Source organism: Falco biarmicus, chromosome 6, assembly GCF_023638135.1.
Source record: "Falco biarmicus isolate bFalBia1 chromosome 6, bFalBia1.pri, whole genome shotgun sequence".
Classification (NCBI taxonomy): domain Eukaryota; kingdom Metazoa; phylum Chordata; class Aves; order Falconiformes; family Falconidae; genus Falco; species Falco biarmicus.
Genome location: NC_079293.1, coordinates 45045489 through 45068498, shown reverse-complemented (window position 1 = coordinate 45068498; position 23010 = coordinate 45045489). Strand labels below are relative to the sequence as shown.

Genomic DNA, 23010 nt, shown 5'->3' with positions numbered 1-23010 from the left:
GTAATCCCATGCATGGATGGAAGAGTCCCTGGTTCTGTGCTGCCAAGAATCCACTCCCTGTAGGTAAGCTGTACCTGCTTCCTTCCACTTGTCAAAATAATAAAAAAAAAATACCCAACCAAAAAACCAAACCCAACCACCCAAACCGAACAAACCAAACTCAGAAAAAAACAAAGCACACCTCCACCCCAAACCATTAGTTATTTGGACAAGCAATTTAGTCGCACATTTAAGAAGTTACATTAAAAAATTTCAAGAAGTTCAGAAGCATTCCTGAAACCTGTTGCTGCTCTTGTCTTTGTTCATCTCACCCTCTTATAGCCTGATTTTTTCATATAAAACTTACAGGTTATCGACAACAGGATTACAGGTTTTGCTTGTAAGCTTCCTAGAGCATGGATAAAGTCTCTCCTATCAAATCACCTGTTGTATACACGCTGTCCCTAGATAGCATGAGCACTTTGAAAAATGATAAATTACACTAAGGTTTATGTAAATACTTGCTACAGGGCAGTGTTTTTGTGTAAAACTTTGGTCTGCTTATGGACAGAATGTGCTTTTTCTCAGTGAGCAAGCCAGTATCATTTTGATTAAACGTGGGAGCTGTGTTAAAAGGCATCAGTAAACAGCATTACGATTTAGGTCTTCCAAGCATACGATAAATCATTGAAGCTGAAAGACGGTTCCAAGAGCTTTCTGAAATCTTAAGCTGAACAGCAGTAAACTTTTGAACTTGAAACTTGTTTGCGACTTTCTGATTGTAAAAGGTACTTTTTATTATAAGCCCAGTGGAAACCACTTGAGTAATAGCAGTATCTTTTTGTGTAAAAGGCAGAAGAAAAATAGATATTTTAGATCAAAAAAAGTTGGGATCCTGCTACCTCAGATCTTAAGATGGGATTGTAATTTTCCAAGAAGTAAAAGAAGTCACAACTGGTACTACTGAAATCGGTTCTTCTCAGTTCTCCCTGCCCTGTGGTCAGATGGAGAGCTTGTTGCTCTGGCAGAGTTTGGGGGAGGGAGAGAAAGCGGTCATTTTGGCAAACGTGCGAAAATACCTCTTCTAAAGATGCCTGGCTCTTTACCATCCTGAATAGGGGATTGCCTGACAACAGCTGATCCGGTGCTCTAGCAGGACTCATTAAGTTGGTGATGCAAATTTTTTGGGTGAACACCTGTCTCCAAGTCAAAATGTCCAGTGCCTCCAACAGGGAGAGAATTTCACTGGCAGAAAACATCTAGACTTTGCCTAATAGTGTGTAATAATTATGTTTAAAATTGGGAGCATAGCTCGTACTGTGTAATGGTGACTTGTTCTTAGTGAACCAGGAGAATAAATGGAGGGAGTATTGCTTGAGGGTCTGACCCAAGTCTTGCTGAAGGCAGCAGGGAGAAACTCTCACTTGACGCAGAATGGGGAATGTATTAGTTCCAGGACCTATTTAAAACACTCCTGGCAACAGAGCTGCATTTGATTAAGCACTTGTTTCATCCTTACTGTCTTCTGTTGGTTAAGGGCTAAGAAACTTTTCCTATGACACTATGGCCACCTACACTTGTTTGATTTTCCTAGCAGGTGAACTTTTTCAGATGAGGAAGATGGTAATAACACTTTTCCCTGCTGCTGATGCAATACATGACTGTTTCCTTTAGCAAAGCAAATAGCTCACCAGGGTGTGTAGACCAAAATACCTGTGGCGTTCCACACTACCAGTTTCAAGAGGATTTTTCCATATGAAAATCTAGCACCATCAGGAAAGTGGTTTCGCACAGGGACCCTCCTTGAAAGTTATACTTGCTCCTCTCTGTAGCTTCCAGTAGCTGCCACGACAAGGCTGTCTTGCTTTGAGGTTGGTAACGATGCTGGTGAAGGTCTAATTGTTTCACAAACCTGTAAATCCTGTCTTCAGCTCAACACAGGAACATCCATTAGCGGGGGGATCTTCCGCTCAAAACCATCTCCCACTGCAGCTCTTCCCCTCTTGAACACACCAGTGCCGTTGAGCAGCCTTAAATCTTTGCACTGGGAAAACTCAGCGTGCCTGGCAGTGCAAGGGAGCACAGCGGAGGGGAAACGTCGACAAAACCACAGCCTTGGGTGCTCAAATGTTTCTCTGCACTGGTGAGCGAAAGGGTTTGAGACCATATGAAAAATTAAATATGCTCCTTTATTTCTCATGGTCTTTTGTTTCCCAAGTAGCGATCCACCTAGGTGAAGGCTCCTGAAAACAGATACTGGGAATTGGGGAAGGGTCTTCCTGGCTGACTGCAATTTCAATGATGTTGAAATATTTGGCTCATGGCTTTTTACAGTAGATGGGTTTAGTCATTTCATTACTAATGAAAGATGAGCACAAAATTTTCTTATCTGATTTTCTTCTTGTTTCTTTTTATAAGCTCTGGTTTGTTCTTATTTATGTAGTAAAAACCCCCTCTTCTACCGAGAAGTAGGAGTTATAATGATACTATGCAATGTTGTATGGTTTGCTCAGTTGCCTTCCTGGATTATAAATTAACACAGCAACTTTCTCTTTCCTTTCCAATAATACTGCTCTGTGGTGGTCTTGTGATGAGCTACGGGGCATTCTGCAAGTTTAAATTGAGCAAAGATCCTTCTCCAGGATATGGAGTCAAAGGCTCTAGGTGTTCTGCTTCCGGGCAGCAGAAAACTAACACGTTTCTTTAGTTGTGACCTTAAGAACACTTCCCTATTTCTGTAGCTGCCAACCTGCCCAGGCAGACCTTTGTGGATCAGAAGAAATTCCGTGCCAGAGGCAGGATAGGTGAGGCGGTGTGCTGCCCGTTCATCCTGTTCCTGGCCAGGCACTGCTGTCACACAGCAGCAGGGCAGCGTGGATCCCAAGGAGCTCCTGGGAGCCTGCGTGTGATGCAGAGGCATAACCATCGACTGGAACCAGCTGGGAAGCAGTGGTGAGGCTTGCTTACCAGCAACCAGCCTTTGGATTGAGCAGGATGCCACTACAAAGGGTTTGGTCACAGTGCTTCCTCCCACAAAGTACGCAAGTAGGGGGGAATTTCTAGCCAGGAAGGGGCAGCCCTGCTCTGCCGTGTCACCTTGTGACAGTGGCAGAGGTGCTCTCCTTCTGCAATAGGGTCTCCCCACCCTCCCTGGCCCTTCGGGCAGAGGGCACCTGCCTGCAGAGCTGTCCAAAGCATCCAAAGGGTCCCAGAGGTTAACCCTTCCTTGAGTCTCCAACCCTTCCTGCTGCCTAAAAGTGGATCTCGGGCGTATTTACAGCAAGGTAAGGAAGAAGCAGAGGAAAACCTCAGATTTCTATTGGGAAGTGCCTTGGTCTTTACTGTGGACAGGCTGTGTGTCTCTGAAGTAATCTTTAGATGGAGGCACCAGTAGGGTAGGGGGTGTCGCTTGTTTTTGATATTTTACTGTGGTATCCCAGAGCGGGTTCCCTCAGATGTGGAGGTGTTTGAATGAGGCTTTGCAATATCAGGTGCTTAACAAAATGTTGATTTGTTTAAAAAACCATTTTTTTCCACGTGTCCCTGAAGGTTAGAAATTTGCCAGATGTTTGGGGGGATGAGGCTAAAATAGCATGGTAGTGCATCCCCGGTGGAAAACTTTTCACTGCCCCAGAATTCACATGTCATTTTGTTTACTGGCTGTTGTTGTGGATCCCTACGACAGTGGGTTTGACTCATCTTTGCCTGTAACTCAGAACTGAGATGTGTTGGGAACCTCTTTTTTTTCCTCCTTCTTCTTCTTCCTTTTTTTTTTTTTTTTTTTTTTTTTTTTTTTACCTTTTGAAAAACGAAGTGAAAGTTTATCAACCTGTACAGTTAAATGAGAGCTTGGCCAGCCAAATGAGGAAGTAAAGCCTTCCTGCAGAGTGAGCTCTGACTTGCTCACTGCACTTGTTTGCTCTCAGTTGACATCAACCTTGCCATAAAGCCTCCAAAGACAGGCTGGCGACTTCCTTGTGAGCTAGGTACTGCTCCGAGTCCCACTTCTGACTGGCGAGTGGTGGGACGGTGCTGCTGGGACACAGAAAAAGCAGCAGTCAGGTAAGGTGCAGAGCAAGTGGGGCTGCCCCCGAGCACAGCTTGCTCCCTGCGGAGTTGGGTTTGATTATTTCTGGCAAATGCAGCAGGGAAGGTGGGGAAGAAAATCTTTTCTTAGTCAACAAGACGGTAAATGACTGGTCTTGTTTTTAAGAGTTTATGTACATCTCTACTTTGTGAAAGCAAAATTTCCTGCTTTTCTGAAAGCAGAGCAGGCCACCTGCTTCCAGAGAAGCAGCTTGTGGAAGGGCTGGGGTGGTCTGGCGGGCTCAGGTGACTTGCAGCGTGGTTCTCGGGGGCAGAGGAGGACGAGGAGGCCCAGCCCTGAGGCGTTCAGGGGAACGCTAGCGTGGCAGGGAGCTGATGCGCTCCCGGCATTACTCAGCACGCACGCCTGGTCTAGAGAAGACTCAAACCTGCTCTGCCTTGACCAACGCCAGGTGCGGCTGGGGCTGTGTCCCTTCTGGCCCTGTGTGGCAGGACAGGGCCTTGGTGGGGGCTTTGAGGAGCCCAACCCCCTGAGCCAAGGTGATCCTTGCTGTGGTTCCGTGGCCGGAGGCCGCTGGAGGAGTTGCTTCAGCAGCACCTGTGGGACACCTGGTCCTGCTCTGCCTGCTCGCAAGTGGGACAAAAGCCTGGTGGAAGGACGAGGCAGAAATTATTCTTTAAAGTCATTAGAGATGAGGAACTGGAGTGTAACCACTACTTTTTTAGACATTTTTTACAAAACTTTCAAATTATTTTTTTATCATCTTCCAAATCTGTCAAAAATATAACAAAGACAGAAGACCTTGATAGGTCTCCCAATTTTTTGGTCAAAAGTAATTTTTTTTCTTAATAGCTAAAACATTAAGGTTAAAATAGAATTTTGGAAACATGACTAGAGGTATCCCCTCTGTGTGTGTGTGTATGCAAGAGGGGGCAGAACACCACAGATGAGAGGGGTGCTTTTCAAGCTTTTTAAACATAGGATGAGCACGTGGTTACCTGTGGATAAATTTAGCCGGGAAATGAGAAGGCTTTGGCTTTCAGTGGAGGGAAAACAAGAGCATCTTCCCAAGGGATCTGCTGAGACAGAGGGGAAAAAAGGGGCAGGAGGAAATCTAAGCAGTTTGAAAATGAAGGTCATAAAGTTTACAAATGGGATTTTACAACCTGTTTGTGATAGCAAAAGCAGGACTCCGTGATGCACAATTTTTCCTCGTCATGTGTTTTTGTGCTGGTTATTAGCACCCAACTAGCCTGTTGGACTTGGGCACTCCACTGTTTACTGATGTGTAGGCTAGTGGTTTTACTGTCCTTTAATTCTCTCTTTAGAAGGGCGACCTCAGTGTTGGCTGTGACCAAGGCTTTTACCTGAGGGTTTCAAACTTACTCTCTCTGTTGTGAAAACCCGGCAGCCACGGTATCACTCAGTCTTCACGTTTGGCCAAACTGCAGCAGAAATCCAGTGGTTACCTTTGCAGAACTGGCACGCTGCCAGTGATGGCCGATAAAGTATCAGCCCCTGGCAGCCACCCAGAGCTCAGCGCTCCCGGCTTTGCCCCAGCTCACCGAGCCGAAGGGGTTTGTGGCTTGTACAGAAGGGCCAAACCTTGCCAAATGCTGCGTGCCAGGAAGTAAAGGGTGCAGACCCGGACCACGGGCTTGGGGCTTCCTGGGCTGGGAATGTGATGCGGTGAGCAGCGTCCATCTAGCCGTCCGTCCAGCGTGTGCTGGTGTGTGCTGCTGGGGCTGCAAAGGGTGCAGGGTGTGCGGTGGGGTGGCCTCTGCACCCTCTGCAGCTGGAAAGCTGCCCGGTAGAATTCTGAAGGGTTGAATTGAACCTGCTTTCTGGTGAAATCCAGGACAAACATACACACAGCACAATATGATGGCAATGTGGGAAATCGCTCTGATACTGAAAAAAAGAGAGGTGCACAAGTTTAAAAAATAATAGTGATGGCTATTAAAATGAGTATTAAATGTTTTCTTTTCAGCCTGAGGATAGACAGCAACTAAAGTCGTTCCTTTACAATGATTTACTAAAATAATCTAGACATAAAAAAAAAAAAAAATAAAAATCAAGTAGTAAATGTGAAGTGTTTGGAGGCACTGCCGGCACACCTGGAAGCAGGGTTTGCTACAGTGCGAGCCCAGCTGCAACAGCTTCAGCTGCATTTAGGTACAAAGATACCTTCGTGTATTTTAGTTCAGTGAGTAGCTATTTCAAAGCTAAGAAACCACTTCAGTAATGAAAAGTAGACAAATACCTTTACATCTTCAACCCATGAATTAAAAAAAAGGATTAGATGTAAAAACTGTTAGACTTGTGGATTGTACTGTGAGGAAAAACAGTCAAGCCCACTGGCTATGCTAAGCAGCACTCTGGTTGAGGTGGAAAAATGCACATGGTAACTGCTTTCCCCTTATGTATATGGCATGCTTAAGGGATTGTGTTTTTTATTTTACTGATGCTATTTATCACTTTTGACAGCCAGCCAGATTTCTTCCACAGAATACCTGAAAGTTATAAGGTTACTTAGAAAAGTAAAGGTCAAAGTTGTATGAGGTAGGGTTACAACTAATTATCCAGTTTTCCTGCTGAAATAATCAGTTTTAAATTAACTGAACCCAATGCACATTTCTTCCCCACAGTCGGGGGGGGGGGGGGGGGGGGAGCGGCTTCTGATGCCTAGAGGAGGTGCTGCACTGTGGCCTCTCTCCCACCTCCTGTCTCCAGGTCCTCGGTGCCTTCCTTCAGATGGTTTTAGCTTCGGAGCTCCTGGGGTGGCCCGTGGCTGGTGGGCTGGGCAGGGGAGCCAATGGGTGCAGTGTGGTTGTGGCTCTGGGCTCATCACGGACGTAGTTGTTCGGTCAGTTAATACTGTGTCATTTGCCAGCTAGTGAAGGGAAGAGGGGCCACCCTTAAGCCCTACATGTGGGTAGATGAACCAGCCACAGCTTTTATCCAGGTAGCACCAATAATTGCAGAGATGTGGCAAGAGAAGCTTCAGGGCAGGTACGCCACCAGTGACCAGAGATGTTTGGCTTGATGGATGAGTGGTCACGGTGTATGCCCTTCTGTTGTCACACTTGTTGGGCTGAAGCGGTGCTGGGTACACCTGTGGATGCTGCGCATCGCCTTCACTTACTGGGTAGACCAGAAATGCAAATAGTGCAGTTCTGGAGAAGCTTGAGGTACCTTTCTGCTGCTCCTGCACACTCATTTCTGAGTTACCAGTTTCTTTTGTCAATAAATATAAGAGAAATTGAAACTGCTTTTCAGATTGCCTGCTTCCAACCACTGCCCTGACAGCTTTCAAAAAACAAGCTGCTTCTCTCAATATAGTAGTCCTTACTGAAACAGCAAATAACAGGAAAAGAGTAAGCCAGGCATCATCGGAACAGATGAGTGACAGAAATTCATAAGGTATGTCTGTGTATACACAGACGGACATATACTAGGAAACATAAAACTATAAAAAAAAGAAAAAAAAAGTCAGTGTTCCCAGCTACTTTGCAAACATGTTTCCTTAATTCACTTGATGAAATTTGCTATAGTTGTTAAGTTGCTATGGCATCTGAGCTCATCCAACAGCATTCAACAGATTTTTATCTGTGGCTTACAAACCACACTGAGCAAAATGAAAATCCCCGGTTACACCGTCCTTCGTATAGTTTCCTGTGAGGTAAGTCTGAGGAACAAACTTACGCATACAGCGTATCTGTGTGCTGGCAGGCTTGCAAGGCTCGTGAAGCAGGGTGACACCTGTCTGACATCATAACTCCTGGAGAGCGATAAACATTGCACGGGACGCTCAGGGCTTTTATAAATAAGAGTGGGCCAGAAAAATGCTTTAATGCTGGGAGAAGACTGGACAGTCTCTTCAGAGACAGCTATCAGAGAGTCTCTTTGCTGTGCGCTGGGCAAATAACTGATACTGCACATTCTTCCTTAACGCCTGTGTTTTGTTGTTTCTAATCTTTCCCTCCCTAAAGCTGATGCCTGTTGGACAAGGCTGGGACAACAGGGGCACTGGGTTTAAAGGAGCGTAAATGCCTGCTAAGATGGCACTGGCCAGTTCACTTTCTAGCAAACCAGTACCACCATGCTCCAGAAAAGCTTCTACGGCAGGGGTGGAAGTGCACCAGAGCAAGCTGGATTTTTTCTGCAAGCTGGGCTATGGTAAGCAGGACATCTACAAAGTGCTGGAGAACCTGGGCCAAGAAGCCTTGGAAGACGATGTGTTGAAAGAGCTGATTCGGATGGGGAGCAAACCTCAAGCTCTGGAGAGCCAGGCTCGGCCTTCCCCGCTAAAACTTGTTGCCCGTGGATCATGTAGCACTACACCGGCATCAAAGTGGCCTGGAGAAGATGGCAGTGATTCTTCTAGTTACTTGCGACCCATTGTGATCGACGGCAGCAATGTCGCAATGAGGTAAGCTCTGTTTTCCTGGAAGGGATCTCTCTTCCTCTGAAGCTTTTGAATTTTAAAGCTGATGGCTTGAAGTATGGTTTTTTTCCTCTGGTGAGAGATGCGTTGATGTATTTACCACGGTGGCATGAACCGCTGCTTACTCCCGTTCTTTGGCTGAGGCACGGCTTCTAGGGACCTGCTGTCTCTATGCCCATAAGGACGCTCACCAAATGCGATCGCTGGCTCGCTCCGCGTTTTGACCCTTCACAAGCCAACAGCCAGCTCCCTGCTGCTGCTCGGGGCGCTATGATTCAGCAGCTCACCCTCCCCTTTAGCTCACCCCTGCTGTCTCCCTGCCTTTTCAAATGATCAATGTAGGATCGCTAAATATATATGCTGAGGAGTTTCCACGAAAAACTGATGAACGGATAGACAGAACACCCCAGCTAACCTAAGAAGGAGAGAGAAAACAAAGACAGGTGACTGGTTCCTAACAACATCACAGTTGTGGTGTTCTGACTTGCAAGTAAACCCCAGAAATGTTCGTGGCTTGTATATTTTTGTTGGGTTTTGTTTTGGCTTCTTTTTTATGGAAACATCAGGGAATTGATAGTTGACTTGTACTGAATAGTCTCATTTCCTCCTTAATTAATTCTGCTTCTGGGAAATGTCATAACAACTCGCCCTGGCCAATCACATTTCCTAAGCAGCGTCCTGGCACGGTGAAAGCAGCCTTACCGAGGGGGAGCCCGGCGCATCCGTGTGGATGGGAAGCACAAATACAGCAGTGGGTTGGCCTCTGTTTACTGGAGCAATGTGAACAGCCGGAGGCCCGGCAGAGTCCACGACACGCTGGGTATCCATCGGTTTTCCCTCCTAACTTCCCTGTCCGTTCACAGCAGGGCCAAGCCAAGCTTGTCGCTGCATGTTGGGACAGGGCAGAGGAGGGCTTCCCCCTTCGGTCAGCTTTGGTGTGAGGTGGGATGGGACCCCATCCCCTCTGGTTAGAGGGTAAAGAGGACACAGGCATCCAGAGCAACTGGAGCCTTAAGCGAATTATGCCATCTTCTGGATGAAGGGAGAAATCCCATCTGAAAACGGAGGGTTCCTCGGTCAGGGCAGCTCACGACGAATGAGAAACACGCAACAGACCAAAATTGCTTCGCCTTGCCTGGGCTGTGAGTTCGGCAGCCAGGTGTTAGGGTCTCCTGCTCCCATTTGCATTTTCACCCTGGACCCTCCTTGGGGCATCCTTCTTGCCTCTCTGCACAAGAAATGAGCCCCCATTGAGGCTGAGTGGCTGAGCTGAGCCTTCATTGCGTTAAGGGCAATGCTACCGCTGACTGGCCACGTGCCCCATTCTGCTGGCACAACCTGGCCCTCACCTATTTACCAGGCCTTTTTTAGAGCAGGCAGAGGTGGGCAAGGCAGAGAACGGTGTAGTTTCCAAGACAGCAGAAGATGCACCCTTGCCACTGAACAGGAGGCCAAGAGTAAGTTTGTGGCTACTGAAATAAATAGTGTGTGTTTTGAGCTTGGAGTACTCTGGGAAAGCTCTGAGATCATCCCACTGTGCCAGCCTGTGCATAGGAGCTTTCTAGACAGAGACTATTTAAAACAAACATCATTACAGGTAATGTGCAGCAGATGGCTTGAACCAGTATGCCATACTGCTTTCCTAGAGCACGTGCCCACCTAAATGGGTTTTCAAGAAGCCACATGTACTTCTTGGCATGTAAAATCTAAATATTTTTGTAAAGTAATTTCCAAACTGTGAGTCTGAGAGATGTTTGCCTGCTAGATTATTGAAAGCTGGTGTTCTGCTGTGGTTTCGTCATCATTCACCTAGAAAGAATTAAAGGAATGTGAAGTACTTTTGAGTTTCAGAAAGGTTTTACAGCTCTTCTCAGTCATCCCCAACCTCTGTCTTGCTAAATTTAAGACTACCTGGATGATGCAGAAGACTATTGAGCTTGTCAGTTCAGTTTGTACTAAACAGACGTAGCCTGGAAGGGGGTGCTTTCCTCACCTGGATGCCTTTCAAAGTGGTGCTGAATGGCACTTGCTTTGGCTAACGGGACAGGCTTGGTGAGTGCTTTCGGTATCCTCATTTTAATTTTTCTGCTTTGCTGCTGTCAGATGGAGAAGGGATGCTTGCAGAAATCAGGAAAAAGGGCTGTTAGTTTTCCTTGCTGGATAAACTTCATCATCAACACCAACGACCATAAAAGTGCAGGAGAAGCAGCAGTTTGGGAATGAAGCTGTCAAAAAGTGGAAGCTGGGAGAGGCAGTTGCTTGTGTGAAGAAAAATGCCTTGAGCATTTGTATTTCTATCTTAAGACTGGTGTTTCTGGAGCATCTCAGAGTCGGTGTTGAGGGCCGGCTATTGTGGGGTGCAAGGTTTTGAATAGGCCCCAGGGTAATAAAGCGGGTGAGCTGGTGGTCTCAATCATCGATCAGCCTATCCATAGAAACTGAATGGGAAATAACCTTTCCTTCAGCCAGCCTCACTAGCCAAGTGTCTCAGTACACCTTGCGTTTCCATCAGACATAATGAGAAACTTATCCGCCTGCCAGCCCATCCACGGGAAGCGGGCAGGGCAGTTTAGCAAGGCTAGTGATAAAAAATCAATAGAGTTGAGTTAATATGAAAAGGGAACTGCCATAACCCTATTCACTGCACACTGAAGAAGCCATCTAGTCTAGTGCTTGTACTTACACCTAGTTTTTAAGCTGTGATAGGTACAGAGGCCTTTTTCTAGGCCAGCGGAGTCATGCATTAGGCTCTCTGCCTTCTGCCAAAGCTGTGGCTGATGCTCTGTCACCATAGGGCGGAGATGGTGCCATTTGCAGTTTTCAAAAGGAGTTGTTTGGACTAAACTTCTTCCTAAAGGGGTTGGAATTGCACAATTTAAGAAGGAGTCACTGCATACTAATTACAGGTTAATTGCTGGAGTCACAGCGAGGCCAAATTGCTGCTTTTGTTTGGGAGATGGGCCCTGCCGACCTGTGGCCCATGTGCAATGTACCTGCTTGCTGGCAAAAGGGAGATGGGACTCAGTTATGACAGATCAGTCATGGTCCATGGGCTACAGGGTGCATGGGCAAGGTGGCTGACCGGAGGCAATTCGTTGTCGGGCAACATAAATTCACCACACAGTGAGAATGTGAAGGTTTAAAGCCCCTGCTCCGTTGCACGGCAGATGTTGGTGTTCAGTCGTGTCGATGCTGCAGCACGCCACGTGTGTACACACCATTTTAGATACATGTTCCTCAGCTTTGGCTGTAGCAATGCAGCAGCAACTGGATGAAGTGATAATGGTGAGAAACACTCTCGCTTGCTCTGCTTGGCATTTTGGCTGAATCACTTGTGCTTGAGTGCTTAACCTTCTGTACTGGAGGAATATCTAGAGCTACTTTCTTAAAGCAGACAGGGTCATATATGTGAGTCAATGTTAAAGCAGGTTGTCACTGGACTTCATTTGAGTTGTGGCATTAAAGATGTACCTAGCCTTGCCTTTGAGCAGGGGTCCTCAAACTATGGCCTGCGGGCCAGATATGGCCCCCCAGGGTCCTCAATCCGGCCCCCGGTATTTACAGACACACACACACACACACACACCCCTGCCGGGGGCTGGGGGGGGAACCAAGCAGCCGCAGATGACCTCCTGCCACTTCATCTGCGTGCTGGCCCCCTGTTTAAAAAGTTTGAGGACCCCTGCTTTTGAGGGTAGTTATCTGAAAAAGTCACCTGAACTTCCAATTCACCTGTCCAGGTGACTTTATACCTATCCTGGGTAGATCCTATCCTTTAAAACCAAAGAAAACAGCTGTTCAAGAATGGAGATTAGATGTGTTGAGCACTTCAGACCATTTATTCTTAGTGACGTTTTTTTAAGACTTCCTATTGCCTGGGTATCTATTAATAAGCAACCAGGTTTCTTCCCCCAAACTGCACTACTTTTCATTTGCGGTCACCATTTTAGCACTGAGACTTATATTAGGTGTAAAACAGAGCTTTGGTTATGAGGCCGATGTAGGCAGAACCTAGAGATGAATTCCTGGGGGATGGTGGTAGGAGAGGCATTTAAGACAGCATCATCATACTTGACTTGTCCATCACTGCAGGTAGGTGTAGTAACCAAGAGAGTAATTTACAAGGACGTTTTGCAGAGAATGAAAGCCTGAGGGAAACTGTGGTGATATTACTCAAAAAGCTCAAAGTACAGGGATGAGGTTTCTGTAGATACTGTGAGAGTATTTATCCATTTTAGGACTTTGTGTAGAGTTTATTTTTGTCTCCTTCTGCAGGGGTAGTTAACAAATTATGTCCCTTTACACGTGCACTTCAGCCAAAATTTAGTTAAGCAAATGACAAACAGTGAGAACTTTCAAGGGAGGAGGAGAAACTTCGGAAGGATATCAACCCTAACTTTTTCTGGAGGTTGTTTTCTGTGTCTTGCTCTGGGTATTGATAATGCTTCGGAACCCGCCTTGCCTGCATCCTCTACAGCACCTGCCCTAGGGCTTTCCTGCCTCTCTGTGCTATGAAGACAAAATCCACCGACTAGGGCAAGAAAAAGATGTGCCTGAGGGGCCTGTGGCCATCTCACTGAGGTCTTGTCCTTTTTTTGGTGCCCTGGCTTAGGTTCTCTGTATTTCCCATCCTGCATCTTCTACTTTTTCTTCCTCCATAGTTTGACTCCTGTTTCCAGAAGAGGTCAGCAGCTGAATGACCTGCAATCACACTTGCAGCTGCTTCAGACATTAAAATCGGGAATGTCACTTTCACCACAGAAGAAAATACCCACATTTTGTTTCTCATAGGAGAGCCTTGTGGGTTTCTGCTTGCGCCAGAAGAAACTCTCAGTACTCAAACCGTAATCAGCAAAGGCACACGAAGGGTCTGACACAACCTAAGATCTTGCCAGTGCTTTAGGATCCAAGTCCAGCCAGACACAGATGGAAGCACAGTCTTGGGTAGCAGGCAGGTCATAGAAATGAGGATAGGATACCTCTGTTCTTAAGTATCCAGACTGCTTCAGAGAACAAGTTTCTGGTTCCACTGGAGGAGGTGTTTGCATGTCTCCAACCAGGACACCCTGCCAGGTTGTTTTCTTGGAAAGTGGTGTATGACACACAAGCTGTTTATTTTGCCTTTTCATTACTGGCTTAGTTAAAGAAAACCCTAAGCTTCTTGAAAGCTTTGCCTCGCCATTCTTCTTTTTTTTTTTTCTTTTTTTTTTTTTTTAATAGTCACGGAAATAAAGAGGTATTTTCCTGCTGGGGTATCCAGCTGGCAGTGGATTGGTTTCGAGAGAGGGGGCACATGTACATCAAGGTTTTTGTCCCACTCTGGAGGAAGGAGCCCCCTCGACAAGACAGTCCCATTGCAGGTAGGTCACTGTCCTGGGCATAATTTGACAACCATTAGGTGCAGTTTGGAGGTGGGGGTGTGTGAAGATCCAGTATAGTCGTTATTTTATTGCTGCATGCTTCTGGCTAGCAGATAAAACTGCTTGCAAGACTTTGTTATGCTGCTTTGAGCCTTCTGCTTTACAAGCACAAGTTGCTTCCAGCTGAGTTACAGGTTTGTCAGCTCATGAGTTTGCGGAGTTTTTAAGGCCAGCCAGGAGACGACAAGATTGTTGCACACATTATCCAAAGATGGCCGTATCCAAAACATTCACTGCTGCATGGCTGTTATCTGTTAGCCTGTTCCCCCAGCATAGGAGCTACATGGGTTCCTCTTCCAGGAGAAGGAAGTGCATCAGCTGAAGTCCGTGGGAGGGTGGTGAGATTCAGTTTGTATGAAAATAGATCTGCTCGATTTGTGCTGGCAACTTGGTATCTGCAGATGAGGTGGCTGGGGATCTGCCTTTCTGCATCCAGGGAATGGCAAGAAGTCAGAGTGTCCTCAATAGCAGCAAAAGAGGTTTGTTTATTTATTTTGCCAGACACATTTTATCTCCAAGTAAAGCTTATATCAGGATGGTTATGAGCCTTCTAGCATCTAGCAGAGTAAAAAGGGCACCAGAGGGGGTCACTGTAGAAATCAAGGCATCCTGTTGCAGATAAGACCTAAAACCCACAAAATGGTGTCTCAGATTTTAAAGTAGATGCTTTTGTAAAAGACCTAATTTTCAAGTTGCCAAATAACCACCAGGTATCCCTGCATCTGAAAACCACACCACTGTAAGTTGCCTAAAGTGTTGAAACAGCTTGAGATTCCTGTAGGTTTCTAGCACATGATTGAGACCTGGTCATTATTAATCAATTAACTTATCTTTTTCTCTCTCCCCCCCCCTTTTATTTCTGCCAATGACCCCACTAGATCAGCACATCCTTGAAGAGCTTGAAAAGCAATCAATCCTTGTGTACACCCCATCCCGGAAAGTGAAAGGCAAGAGGGTCGTTTGCTATGATGATCGCTATATAGTAAAAGTTGCTTATGAGAAAGATGGAATTATTGTTTCCAATGACCATTACCGGGATCTCCAGAATGAAAACCCAGAGTGGAAATGGTTTATTGAGCAGCGACTACTCATGTACTCTTTTGTCAGTAACAGGTAAGACACAGTTGTTGTTAATCTTGAATTCAAACATTACGGGCCAAGTCAGCTCCAACATCAGTGCACCTCCCACCAGCAGCAGGGTACATAAGTCTTTTTCTGAAAGGAATTTACTGCAACTTTTCGTATGTAACTTCTTCTCAGTTTTGGTCATAGCCCTTCCCTGCCACTCTTCAATGAACTTCTCTATTTGAATGGCAGCATTAATGACCAGCTTTGCTTCTTTCCAATCCAAACTGGGATGTTAAACCAAGGCTCGGTATCTTTTAATTTCTGTTTCCTGTAAGAAACAGAATGAAATCCGTGAGAGGTGGCTGGCTATCTGGCAGTATTTTTAATTCCCCTACAAGGCAGAACAGCACTTTTCCCTACGTTTTTGTAATGATGACTTTCAAGAAAAGAGACGAGGAACTGGTCTCTCTGCCCTTCACCATCTCCCCTGGGGAAGGGTTTCATTAAGGCACTTGCGCCGTGCCTGCGAGGCTGAGCTGTACGCTCCTCGGTTGGTATACACCAACTTTGTCTGCTTTGTCTGAGTTTCCTAGCAGCAGAGGTGTCATCGGCCATCAGTCTGGCTGGGAAAATGCACTCGGAGACATCCAGCACGCACGGATGGGCGCAAGCAGGGAAGCTGCCTTACGCAGTGCTACTCTCTCTGGGTCTTGGCAATCCTGCCACCAAAACTGGATGGGAGTGCTTGCCACTGGGTTTCAGTTCCCCTGTGATGTTGTTCACAGAAGTGAAGCTTCTGAACATCAGCATACTGTATTTCTCAAAGCTCTGGTCCATAACAGAATCACAGAATTCTTTAGGTTGGAAAAGACCTTTAAGATCATTAGAGTCCAACCATTAACCTAGCCCTGCCAAGTCCACCACTAAACCAGGTCCCTAAGTGCCACACTTGCACATCTTTTAAACACCTCCAGGGATGGTGACCCAACACCTCCCTGGGCAGCCTGTTCCAGTGCTCGACAACCATTTTGGTGGAGAAACTTTTCTTAATAGCCAATCTAAACCTTCCCTGGCACAGCTTGTGGCCATCTCCTCTTGTCCCATTGCTTGTGGCCTGGGAAAAGAGACTGACACCCACCTTACCACCAGGTTTCTTCCCTAGTTACTAATGGGTTACAAATATTTATGTGATATTTTCCTTCCTATTTTGTAGGGATTGCCACACCTTTTCAGGGCCCTTCCCTCAGAAAGTCTACCTCCTTACTGTGAAGCCTGTTTGAATAGTTTCAGCAGAACACTTTTGGCACAGCTTTGGGAACCTCTCTAAAACCACAGCTTGATGTTGGAGGTTTCAGTCCCATTATGTGGATAACCAAATTCCCTGAGTGACTCCCTTCCTCTCCTGCCTGCAACTCCCTTCAGCAGAGAGCTGTTCCAGGGGGGTTGTGGTGCAGATTCATTTGTAAACAAGTCTAGAGAAGCTAATTAGTTTTTTTCCTGAAGCATTACATTCAGGTACTGGCACAGAATAATAAACAGTTTTACATGAGCATTCTGAAGGCCTCATAGCAGGAAGCCTTTTACTGAATCCTTGAAAAAGGTTGGGCTTGTTTATTGCACCATGTCACCATCAGCTGCAGCTCTGAATTAACTGCTGGCTTTTTAGTCCTCGTTCTCCTACAAGTATTTAGTAAGAGAAAAGTGAGTTTGCTGTGGGAGGGAGCTGATGATGAGGATCCCAGTGCTGGGGCCACAGAAGAGTTTGCTGCTGCTGCTGCTTCAGAGGGAAAGGAAGCGATGGGGCTGGGGCTGCCGTGCCTTCCCAGGTGTTTTATGGTATTAGGAGAAGGCACTGCTGTCTCAGCAGGCAGAAGGCAGTGAGTCTAGTAACAGCCTGAGTCCTGAAGGCCAGGACACAAAAGGAGGGCAAGGATTTTCTGCCATGACCTCACGCTACAAGCTGTGATGGCACTTCAGCTCCAAAAGCTCGAGGTATGTTTGCTACCCCGGTGACTCTTTCCTTTTTCAGGTTTATGCCTCCTGATGATCCGTTAGGCCGGCACGGACCCACTCTTAACAACTTCCTCAGCAAAAAGCCAGTGCTTCCTCAACCAAAGTGGCAGCCTTGCCCCTATGGTGGGTTTCTCCCTGTGCTGTGAACTGCCACCCCTCTTCCTCCTGCCCCTTGCTTCCCAGTGGCGCTTTCCTTCAGCTAAGGGCAAATGCTGTTGCCTCGTGCTGGCCTGCTTCACGTGGTAGGGACTCGAGACAGCGCTGCACAAACGTGTGATGCTTCTTCCCCTCTCCTGCTCAAATGGCTTCAGCCCCAGCAAAGGCACCGGCTCTTTCTGGTTCCTCCATCCTTGCCTGCACGCAGCACCCGAACCGGGCGCCGTGGCTGTGCTGACCCCCCAGCCTGCACACACCTTTCACTTTGCAGAGTGGAATTGCGGTGTAGTGCTAGGGAATGGCCATCCAAACACTTCCCCTCCCTCCCCTCCCAACAGCTTTCCAGTGATGTGCAGGTTTCCCAGAGGTAAATCCCTATACCTTTTTTTAAAGCCACCCTCTGCAGCAGCAGGTCTCCCAGCCCACTGTGTGCAGCAACCAGAACATGTAAGAATTTCAGACAGTTCCAAAATAGCAGAAACTTGCTTTCACTGCAGCTTCACCCTGCTATTTTAGGTCAGCAGTATTTAAATCTGGGGCCAAAAGTACTGAATTGGAAAACAGCACTTCCCCTCTTGCTGTTTGTGCTCACCTCGCCCCTGCAAAATACACAGTGCTGGGGGAGAAGCAATGTGTGTGTTAGTTGTGGGTGCTGGTGACAACCTCCTGTTTCGTGTTTTGATTCTTTCAGGTAAAAAATGCACCTATGGCAATAAATGCAAATTTTACCACCCAGAGAGAGCACATCAAGTTCAGCTGTCAGTTGCTGATGAGCTCAGGGCCAAAATAAAGGTCCCGCTAAGCCTGGGCAAAGAGGAGGAGAAGCGTAACCACTCACTGTACAGGACCGGTGCAGAGCCTGCACCCTGCGACACCTGCACAGAAATGCTGCAAGAAGCCAGTGGCTGCACAGGGGCTTCCCACTACCCAGCGTGGTGCTGGGGGAGCCGTCCTGCGCTGTCATCCGCTGCCTGGGCTGGTGGTCCCAGTTCTGACCTGGGGCCAGAGCAGCAGATGCTACAGCCAGAGCCACTGCAGGACCAGCTGCTCCTGGAGAAGATGTCAGTGTTATCCATCGGCGATGACACCTGTGGCTACACTCGGTCCATACATAACCCTCAGGACAGAGAGGTGATGGGCAGCCCTCATCGCTGCAGTGACCTCAGGCAAAACCTGTACTCGCTGCACCGTGCCCGTAGCTCGGACCACCCGTGCTTGCGGGGGTGCCCTTTGCAGCAAATGGGGCCTTCACGGGCACGGGGTGGGATGCGCCCAGACTACAGCTGGCCTCAGGAGTGCTGCAGCATGCACAGCACGGGTCAGAGGAGCCGCTACGTCCCTGACAGTGCTCAGCACCAACAGGCCCCGGAGACTCAGCACCGTGTTTTGCCACAGCCTGCAGCTCTTCCTGCTGACCCACTTCACTTCTACAGCGAGCACCAGCACCGTTTCCCCAGCCAGCCCCCACCACAGCCCTTTCTGTTAGACTCCAGCGATGGACTGGGTTTCTTCCAGAAAGCCCAGGCTTACAGTGACTACTGGCCCACCCCAGCTGCAAGGCCACCCTCTGCCCCCGAAGCAAGCATACACAGGGAGCTGTGCTCCCTTTTTTCTTACCAGGAGGTGAACCACGTTATGGCTTTGTACCCTGATATCAAGGATATTGCTAGCTTGACTTTACTGATTCAAAGACACAGAAACCTGTGAAGCTTCCACCTTAAACCTTTCCCGGCAAGCACAAGTCCTGGGGCAAAAAGATGCTATTCTGAGGCTTAACTAAGTGTCATTAAAGGGTTTTATGACAAAGGTTATAGCTGTTCCAGGAGCACAAGTCTAAGCATCAATCAGCTATGTCACCTGGGGCATCAGGTCAAGGCACAGGCTGTCATTCACTGCAGCGGGATCTCATTCACCTCGCCTGGAAGTGAATGGAATGGGGAGGCTCAGAGTAACTGAGCTATCAGCAATTGAGCCTCACTAGGTTCAGGGTGGCAGAGATCTTCATCAATGCCTTGAAACACTAGACATGTTTTTCAAGTCCTAACCTGTTGTTCAATGACCATAGAAGAGCCATGCTCCGCAGTCCCCAGTTAAGGTCTCTCTACAGGACCCCCACGCCATGACCACGTGCTCAGCTAGCATAGAAAGTAATTTGGCTTTTTCCTCCTAGCACAGGGCTGCGCTCTCTGTGAGAGAACGCAGTCCTCTATCACCGAGCTTTCAAAGATGTGTCTCATGTTTATAATCCAATGCTCTGAACACATGCTCTTTAGCACAGGTGGTGCAGGTACACCAGAGCACCTGAAGGTATAATTTTTTATATATATATATATACACACACACCCCTATAGGTTCATTTCTTAGGGATCACGGACAATATAAGTCAAATCAAGGAAGTCATCTTCAGTGTAATCCTGATGTGGACTGAGGGCTCAGGGTCGTTAATTTAAAAACGAAGAAACCCAGATAATGCCAAGGGGGACCCCCCCCCCCCCCCCCCAACCAAAACCTTTAAAGTGTCTCTGTTGTGTCAAAGAAAACAATTGCTACTTTAACCCTTAATTACCAAATGCGGGCCCATGATGCAATTATACAGCTGCTTTATGATTACAAACATTTAAACTGTGTTCTGTTGGGACACATTTGATTTTCAGTAAGCTGTAAAGCTGCTAATCTCTGCGTTATTCCATGCAATTCAAATATTAAGGTTGATCCTGAAGGTTTTTGGCATTATACCAAAGTTTAAGTATGTCAGTATGACATGTTTTAAAAATGCTTTAACCTATTCTAAAATGGTCATCTAGAACACTTTGGTCTGAGTAATGTATTTTTTTCTTTTGCCTTTTTTTTTTTTCTTGGCACTGATGCCTCACCCAGTCCAAAACTGAAGTAGGATTTACAAACTCTCTGACCCTGCAGTATCTCCGTTAGGTTCTTCTCTGAAGTGCAATTGGTGATGTTTGGCCCAGGCAGGATTTAACCACAGCCCTCACCAACAATTCTGAATTATCTTGCTTTTGAAAAAGTGACTAAGGAATAGTAATTTACCTTTAGTGACATTATCACACGATGAATTTTTTTTAAAAGTGGTGATAGTTTGATCTGCTTCCCTCTGGAAAACACCAGCAGCTTTACTTTTTTTTTTTTTTGGTGGTGGTGGTTAAGGAATCTTCAGGAAATAAGTATACTGTATCAGTTCAGTCTCTTATGGCCATGTGGTTGGCTCCAAGAAATTCTAATCTGGAGTGTGGAGGTATGATTTATCTTCACAGAACAGGACATTTTTTTCCATATGCCATGAATTTTCCACTAATTATAGTCATAATCCAGCTGGATCACCAGAATGGCTTATAAATTTATCCACTGCACATTACATAAAGATTATAAATGACATTAAAACAAAACTATAGAATAAATGCCCTGTGAAATGCTTTGGAAAGTATTTGAGTTCTACAGCCATCATTAACTACACTGAAATTTGCCACGCACCACACATCACACTGAAGCAACCGCAGACGTTTCACAGATTAAATGCCTATATCGTGCCTGCGCGGGGCCAGGCTCATGGCTTGCCCAACAGCCTGCACCAGCGCTTTTCCAGCTTCTCCGAGCACATATATACCCTCACAGGGGAACTGTGATACAAAGTGGAAAAATACCTTCCACCTACTCAAACAGAACAAGTCCCAAACGACAGCATTCAGAACATATACATACAGCAATGGCACAGGATATAACCGTACATGTCAGCATTTTTTTTTTTTTTAATGCCTGGAATGTAAGTTACATATTTCAATACGGAAAGCATTTAAAATCTATAGGAAAATTGGCACACTGCCTTTCTATAGTGCCCTTGGCTTGCTGAAGACCTGCACATAAGCTTTTCTCCTTTTCCTTTGAGGATGCACAGGAATTTGGTGGTTGTTCAAAACCCTCTCTTGATATTTAATAACTTATTTTTCTTTCATTTCTGTCTTATTTCCTGGGGAATCTTTCAACAGAATACATAGAATGTGCATTCTGCTGAGAAAGTGTCTGAGAAAATAAATCAGGCTTTGGCACGAAACAAAACTTGATTTCTCTTGGCTCTTCTGCTCACCAGAGGGTTTTTTCTCATGGAGCTTTTGTTTGAGGGGCAGCTCAGCAGCGGTGCTGTGTCACTGCCTGCTGGAGAGGAACTCTGCTGCTGGCCAGGAGCCCACAGAAAGCACAGACTGTTTCGTTATTTCACCACAGCACAAGCATCTGCATGCAGAGCCTTCTGTGCTTTCCCGGACAGGAGGATTTCTTTCTGCCTTTGTCAGCCCCCGAGGTAAGGGAAGGGGCCGCTAACAGAAAGGAGGAGGTGGCTTTTGCACTGACAGGGTAGGAGGCTGTTGCCGTTCGGTATCTCTGCTGAGATGCATTTGAGTCCAGCACTCACTGCCAAGTTGAAAATGAATCCTTAAATCCCAACAGGCTTGGAAAGCCCTTGAGGTTCTTTGCTTTTTGGTTGTCAAGACTCTTTTAGAAGAAACTGGAAGCAGTGGGAGCAATCCTCCATGAGACAGGCTGCTTTCCTAAGGGAGAGTCACAGAGTTGCCAAGTTCATTTTAAGATTTAAAAAAAAAAATAGTCATAAAAGAGAATAATCTTCCTTTTTGTACTCTCGCCCTTTCCCAAAAAGTTAGGAAGCCACAGATTCCCTCCTTTGTGAGGGGCTAGGGAAACTAGATACAAATACTTCACTGAAAAGTCTTGGCTGGAAGTCAGCCCTGCAGCAGCTCCTCAGCGTAAAAAGGGGGAAAGCGGGTAGCCCTCGCAGCCGATGCGATGCCGTCCTGGGCCACTCACAGCACCCCCCTCCCACCGCTTCTTAAACTCAGACATTTCTCCCTCACAGAACGCTGATGACAAGTCTACTGATTTGGTGAGCTTAGACATCAGAAAAATCAATGCCACAAAATGGTCTACGATATTGATACAGAACACGTTTATGACCTAACACTTGCATTTGCCAATTATTCTGCCATGTTTTGCTAGTATTTTAAATTCACTTCCCATAAGAGCTCCGGCATGTATAAGCAAATGTTTGAACTAATCACAGACAACTGAATAGAACAAGACAGGTTTCACAGCTTCTCTCCTCCCTCACAGTGTTGGACTGTAGGGAAGCACAAGCAAGCCTTGCACCTCACTGTGTGACAGACCACCTCTGCAAGTCAAAAACCATCCCAATGCCTCTGGTAAAAGCTTTTAACAGGCTTCTAGCTGAACACCGGTATATCACATACATCTCCCTCATACAACAATTCAGATATTACCTTTCACCTTTTGCACGGGCTTGTCCCAAGCCAGGAGTTGAAAACTCTCAGTTTTACTCCCAGCCGTAACTCATCCCCTCTACCACTTCTCTGCCTCAGGGTATGTCTGCTCTGCATTCACCCACATGTATTACAGGACTGCTGTAGTATTTACCTCCTATGTGCTGGTGGGACTGGGATGCTTTGAACTCTTGAGAAGAACAGTTTAATATTACAGCATCATTTGTCTAGCATTATTAAGAAGGCGCTACATCTTGCAGTCGATACAGAAGGGATTTTTATAGCATTGTAGCCACATCCCTTCTCTGCCCCAAGTTGGGCTCGCTGCCTCGAAGTCTTGCAGCAGGCTCAGAGGAACTCCTCACTAAGATGCACCGATGTGCTGACTTGGCAAAAGCGAAATGGACATAGAAACGGAGCAAAGCTGTGAACCCAGCGATCTGTGGGGACAGCACATGTAAGGCAGCAAGCCAGAAAATTAGGACAACGCATGCAGGGCTATCAGGCCTTTGAACATGGTAAGGAAATCAGATGATGTGCCTCTGCCAATGAATAGTAGCATCAGAATTGCTCTCC

The 23010-nt window shown here is 46.6% G+C and overlaps 1 protein-coding gene across 1 annotated transcript; it reads left to right on the top strand.

Annotated features, from left to right (window-relative positions):
- Window positions 1–3860: 3860 nt before the first annotated feature.
- On the top strand, window positions 3861–21202 carry ZC3H12D (zinc finger CCCH-type containing 12D). Its single transcript, XM_056344392.1, has 6 exons — window positions 3861–4041; window positions 8020–8459; window positions 13695–13834; window positions 14773–15007; window positions 16992–17098; window positions 17823–21202. Exons 2-6 carry the CDS (start codon window positions 8077–8079, stop codon window positions 18836–18838), a joined length of 1881 nt encoding a protein of 626 aa, XP_056200367.1. The 5' UTR covers window positions 3861–4041; window positions 8020–8076; the 3' UTR covers window positions 18839–21202.
- Window positions 21203–23010: the final 1808 nt, after the last annotated feature.

Excerpts from the sequence above, each read along its gene's own strand:
- ZC3H12D (XM_056344392.1), top strand. The coding sequence starts at position 8,077 with ATGCCTGCTAAGATGGCACTGGCCAGTTCACTTTCTAGCAAACCAGTA. Across the intron at positions 13,835-14,772 it reads ACAAGACAGTCCCATTGCAG|ATCAGCACATCCTTGAAGAG; the intron begins GTAGGTCACTGT and ends TGACCCCACTAG. Across the intron at positions 15,008-16,991 it reads TACTCTTTTGTCAGTAACAG|GTTTATGCCTCCTGATGATC; the intron begins GTAAGACACAGT and ends TTCCTTTTTCAG.